The 6,000-nt window shown below is 35.8% G+C and overlaps 1 protein-coding gene across 1 annotated transcript in view; it reads left to right on the forward strand.

Moving 5' to 3' along the window:
- Nucleotides 1-2,793, forward strand: part of LOC102962699 (muscular LMNA interacting protein) — a 213,548-nt gene extending 210,755 nt beyond the window's left edge. The window contains exons 12-13 of the mRNA XM_042987606.1: nucleotides 2,202-2,427; nucleotides 2,765-2,793. Of these exons, the coding sequence (XP_042843540.1) occupies nucleotides 2,202-2,427; nucleotides 2,765-2,793 (255 nt within the window). The remainder of the gene's footprint in view (nucleotides 1-2,201; nucleotides 2,428-2,764) is intronic.
- Nucleotides 2,794-6,000: the final 3,207 nt, after the last annotated feature.

Below are 6,000 nucleotides of genomic sequence, written 5' to 3' on the forward strand. Positions count from 1 at the left end.
AAAATTAGAATACATTTCAATCTAAAAGCCATCTTTAATTCCATCTTTAATGGAATACTACAAGCATTCCATTAAAGTTGCAGAATAACATGACTATTATTTAATAATGTTAGCAGTATTGGCCAATGGAATTAGACAAAAGAAAGGAATTGCAAGTGTAAAACCTGGCAAAGAGGTGGTAAATTTATCACAATGTTAAGTGATTTGCTATTTTGGGTAATATACCTGGAGCTTCCACGAGAATTCACTGAGTGACAATTACATCCGTGAGATAACTCAGTAATGTGTTTTGGTAGGACATCCAAAGCTTTCATGTACTGACATAGAAATATACCAAAGCTGTTGTTAAGTTGGGGGAAAATACAGAGAAATAATATGTAGAATGTTGTAAATAGGATGCCATCCTTTTTTTTATAATTATGTATGCTTGTAGCGTGTATGAGTGAAAATATTTGTATTGGCTTGATATGTAAAATAAATATTGCAGCACAAACAAGATGCTAATTAGTCACCATTTCAAGGTTCAGAGGGTTATAACCTCTCATTTCTACAAAGTTAAAAGATCTAGAATTATAATTTTCTAACTGTTTAAATTTTCTGAGTTTTTTAAAGTCAGTTTTGAATTTAATGCTTAAAAAAAGAAATAATACATCTACTGATACAGCAAACACATCAATGTACATTTTAGAAAGCCAATCAGTGCCTTAAAAATACGTTATTGGAAAAATGAACTAAACCTACATAACAAAATATTAAGTGTACAGTTTTAAAGTTGAATTTACTTGCATGCTAAATATAATTTTGAACAATGTGTATTATTTTGTACCAAATTCCATTTCACACAAAACCAAATATACTCGTTCATTGCTCATGGAGTAGAGGAATAACTGAATACATTATTGAACTCATAGAAAACATTATATTCCTCTGAAATTTCAGCCATTAATGCATTAAGCATCTATTGTATTAGGCATTGTACTTAACTCTGAGGCCACAAAAGTGAGTAAAGCAGATTTCATTTTATAAAATTCATGTACTGAGGGTTTTTACTATAGAACAATCACTGTCAATTTATTTCCTTACATGAAAAATTTCAGAAATATAAGAGGTGCTTATTTATCTGCAAAAAAGCAGCCCTATCTTTCACAGATACATACGTATCTGGGCCCTTTCTGCAGCTTTTCTTTGTAGGCTCAAGACTTCCCACTCTTATGGCTTCCTTGCCCCTTTCACAATGCCTGGTCTTCTCTCTGGTCCTACTTCCTCAAAGTCTTTCACATTCATCTCCTCTCCAGGTTAAAGACTAACCCAAGGTAAGGCCGCATTCCCTCTCTCTACACTTGAACTCATCTGTATGCACAATCTCCAGTTTCTCTCCAAAGTAACACACTGCCTGGCATAGAACTCATGGTTCTTTCCATTCTTGCCTATCCTGATCCCTTGCCGGTCCTCGGCCCAATTTGGCCACTTACTGTACCACGAATTAAACCAACACTTCCGCTCCGCTGCTTGAGCATTGATATCCTCTAAGATGCGCTCCTCTGTGTCCCCCATTTCTTCCTGACCAGATCACAAGTCCTCTTAAAATAACTTCCACTGTTACCTACCTCTTCAATGAAGACTTTTTAAATCTCATCCTATCACCTTTGGGATCTCTCTCCTTCCTTAAACTTTTCTCCTCTTGATACTTTCAAAAATAACGACCTTGACACCCTTCAGGCGACACTACAGGTGCTTGTTTAGTTTGGCAGAAGAGGCTGGAGGAGGAGACTGACGGGAATTATTGAAAGAGACAAACAATATACTATGAAAGCAGGTGTCTGGAGAAGGGTCCAACTGTGAGGAGAGGTTTCCTTCTTAGTAGTAAGAGATTCTTTTTTTTTTTTTTTTTTTAAGTTTATTTATTTATTTTGAGAGAGAAAGAGAGTGAACAGGGGAGGGGCAGGGAGAGAGGGAGAGAGAGAGAGAATCCCAAGGAGACTCTTTGCTGTCAGCACAGAGCCAGACTCAGGGCTTGAACCCACGAACTGTAAGATCATGACCTGGGCCAGGATTAAGAGTTGGGACGCTTAACTGGCTGAGCCACCCAGGCTCCCCAGTAGTAAGAGATTCTGACATAACGTCTATTATACTTAGACTTAATTCCAAGTGAGCTTGACTTTTGTCCACTAACATGTTCTTTATACCTTTCTTGTTCCCAGGATGTGACAGTTCCTCACAAGCCTGTTTCTCTCCACCCTTTATATCAGACTAGACTCTATCCTTCTGCTAAGTCCCTGCTGCCTCCACAGACTCTCTCACACGCTGACTGTCTTACCCCAGGACCCTTCAGTCATTTGTCCTCCTTCTCACTGAGTGATGAACAGGGGAATTCTCACACCCTGTTTAGTGGCAACACATATAATAAGGTGAGAATTCCCTGCCAAGGTGGGAGCTGTTCTGTTCTGTGCTGTGAAACTTCTTTATGCTTAGCTTTTTAAAACTTAAGTGTAGAAACATATATATTAAGACTATTAATTATTTGTGTTAAAGCCCATGACCTTACAAAAAGATAATAATCAACCTTGAGAAGTTAGTAAGTATTTATTTTTGCTTTCAAAGTCATTTCCTGGTTTTGTATTCCTCCTTGCCTCTTGTGCAAACCCCAAAGTGGAAATCCTGAGAAAATTTTCCAGAACCTTACAAGGTGCCATTATTAATTTACCTTATAGTCTCAGTTCAATGTTCTTTAAAAAGCTTCTTTAAATTGCGGTGCCTTAATCAGGAGGCACTATCACAGCCAATGAGCAATGAAATAATTAGAATTTCTACGAATATCTGTAAAGTAATATTAACATCTTATTTTATTTTATTTTATTTTTTATTTGAGTATAGTTGGCACAATGTTACATTAGTTTCAGGTATACAGCAGAGTGTTTCAACAAGTTTATACCTTATGCTATTAACGTTTTATTTTAAAATGTGTCTATCTGCCTCACAACGCATAGTGATGGGATATGTAAAATGAGGTGTTCGGTATTTTAAAATATGTATATATGTATACATATTACACATGTATATATATTACATATATAAATATTTTGTATATCTATAAATATATACTTAAATACATATAATATATTTTATTTATTAATTAATTTATTTTTTAAGTGTTTATTTTTTGAGAGAGAAAGAGACGGAGTGGGAGAGGGGCAGAGAGAGAGAGGGAGACACAGAATCTGAAGCAGGCTCCAGGCTCTGAGCTGTCAGCACAGAGTCTGACGTGGGGCTCGAACCCCAAGCTGTGAGATCATGACCTGAGCTGAAGTCAGACGCTTAACTGACTGAGCCACCCAGGCGCCCCTAAATACATACAATGTATTTTAAGTGAAAAATATTTATAGTTGGCTTTGGAATGCAATCACAAATGTTGTATTAGAAGCAAGCAGTCAACGGTGCCGCACAAAGCTTTTATATAAAAGTACCTGTTGCTCTTCTGACCATTACCATAAGGCCATCCTGGCTACTTACAGACTCTCAGATTCTGAAAACTTTATAAAAGAATTGATTAGTTAAATTTAACCTGCAATTAATTTTTTTTGTAAAACTCAAAATCTTTTTTAAAACCATTTATTTTGCAAATCCTCTATATCTAATGGAATATACCCCTGTACTTGGAAATCAATAAAGGCCAGAATCAATATGTTCCAGAGTGTAGTTGTACAATATTCCTTGGGCCCCCCTTTTTTTTTTTTTTTGAGGAAATGTTCATAAACTCAGTCTAAAGAGAGTCAGTCATCTAAAAAGTGAACATTACTATATGAATAATATTTTATCTTTCATATTTAATAGCATCTATCATTAGTGAATGATCAACCCTGAATTAAACTTTAAAATATCCATTTTCTGAAAACAGAATGTTTTTAGACGAGGTTCAGGATGACATTTTTATGACTTTTGTTTGTTTCTTACACTTGGTTTAGAAAAAACAAATATTTCAGGGAAAGTATAATATTCTTAAAATATTTTCTATTATTTGAAATTGTCCCTGATTTAATCCTTGCCAACATTTATGAAATCCTTTTAGCTATAGAGTTAATGATTCTGAAAATAACATAACAATTGTCTTATAAATTATCATCTATGATGGGATTATAATTGTATTTTATAGATACCAATTGCATTAAGTAGCTCATTCTTTTGATATTTTGGTGCTGTTTTCTAGAACCATTCAACATTCATGGAGGTTCAAGGATAGGGTCAGTATTTCATCCGTATTTTAACCTGTACCAGTGAGGTTGTAAAGAACAATATAGAAAAGTGATATGAGGTTGGACAACTGTTTTCATTTTATACAGTCTTCATAATAGATTTTGTCTTTCAGAGTCTGAGATTTATTGATACTGAATAAAGAAACAATAACATCAGAAATAATAATAATAATATAATCATAGTGTAAGACAATATTTCTTGATGGAAGGTTCAGAACATCTAATAGCCTTATACTTTAATTGTTCCCATCAAAATATACAGATTACCCAATTTGATATCTATGTTTACAAATTTTGTGTCATAAATATTGGGCCAGTAGCATACCAGGTTTCAAGAATTGTTTTTTTGACTTGAAATAGTTTCTTGCCTGCAACTGTAAAACATAATCTGCTATCTAAATTACCTTCTCTTCAATACCTAATGTCGTTGCCACACCTGGTTCCCAACATTAACTACTAGGTTTATCTCCAAACTCAAATCTTCCCATATATCCCCCTGGAGAGCCACACTGAACTTGACTTAACTACCTTTGATGGTCCCTCATCAACTGGGGCTACCAAAGGTGTTTAACAGGTTTTATTATTCTTCTGTTGAATCTGTACTACATTCTTTCTTCTAAATCTTCATCCCACTCCGAGTGTCCTATATCTTTACCTTAATCCCTATCTTCTCTTAGTTTCAAGATAGAGCTCCATCATATGATGTCATATCACATGTGATGATGCTCAGGTACTTTCCTTTTCATCTTGGAATAAATTAGGGGGTCCTCTTTTTCTTGAGGTCTCACGAAGGGAGTTATTACTCTTCTTTCTTTAATACCTCAAAGTAATATAGCCCAGTGGATAAGAGCAAGATGTCTCTGGACCGTCTGTCTAAGTTCATTTCTTGACCCCACTCCTTCCAGAGAGTAATGTTGGTTAAGTCATTTAGGCTATGCATGCCTCCATTTACTCACCTGCAAAATGAGGATACTAGTAAACACACCTTACTAGAGTATTATGAGATTAAGATGTACTAATTGATGCAAAGCACTGATACTGGTTGTATCTGGGACATAACAACCCTATAAGAATTAGATTTTATTACACCTTCTTGGAGTGCCATTCTTAGCATTCTCTTGGATCTTCATTTGTCCTGTATTCATTGGACGCTTTCCCTTTTGTATGCAGAAACCTAAAAAAAAAAAAAAAAAGACAAAATGAACACATCTCCCTCCTTTTCCTTGATAGTGCTACAAGTGTAGTAATTTCAAGACTTTCTTTCTCTCAAAGTGATCAATAGCCATTATCTTCATTCTCCCTCTATAAATTCGTGCTTTAACCCACTCTTGAAAGCATTCTGTCTCTTTGTTTCAGCCACTCTATCGAAACTGCTCTCTGGAGATAAACTGCTTGTCAGCAAACTCAGCTGAATTTCCTCAGTCCTCTGTCTCTTTTATCCCTTGCAGCAGCTGACACAGTTGATCATGCCCTTTTGAATCTCCCTCCTCATCCTACTCTCGGGATCATGTCTACATTCCAACTCCCTGACTGCTCCTTCTTTGTTTTCTTGTGGACACTTCTTCTTCCTCTACCCCTTCTCTCTAATTGCCTCCCTTCAGATACCCACCCACTCACAGGCTTCTGTGATTATCTTAGTCCTGATCATTCTCAAATCCACATTTCCTATTCTGTTTCTCCTCTGAGATTTAGTTTTATATCTTCAGCTGCTCTCTTGTCAGTTCCCCTCGGATGTCATGTTGTCACTTCA

This window comes from Panthera tigris, chromosome B2 (assembly GCF_018350195.1).
Source record: "Panthera tigris isolate Pti1 chromosome B2, P.tigris_Pti1_mat1.1, whole genome shotgun sequence".
NCBI lineage: Eukaryota > Metazoa > Chordata > Mammalia > Carnivora > Felidae > Panthera > Panthera tigris.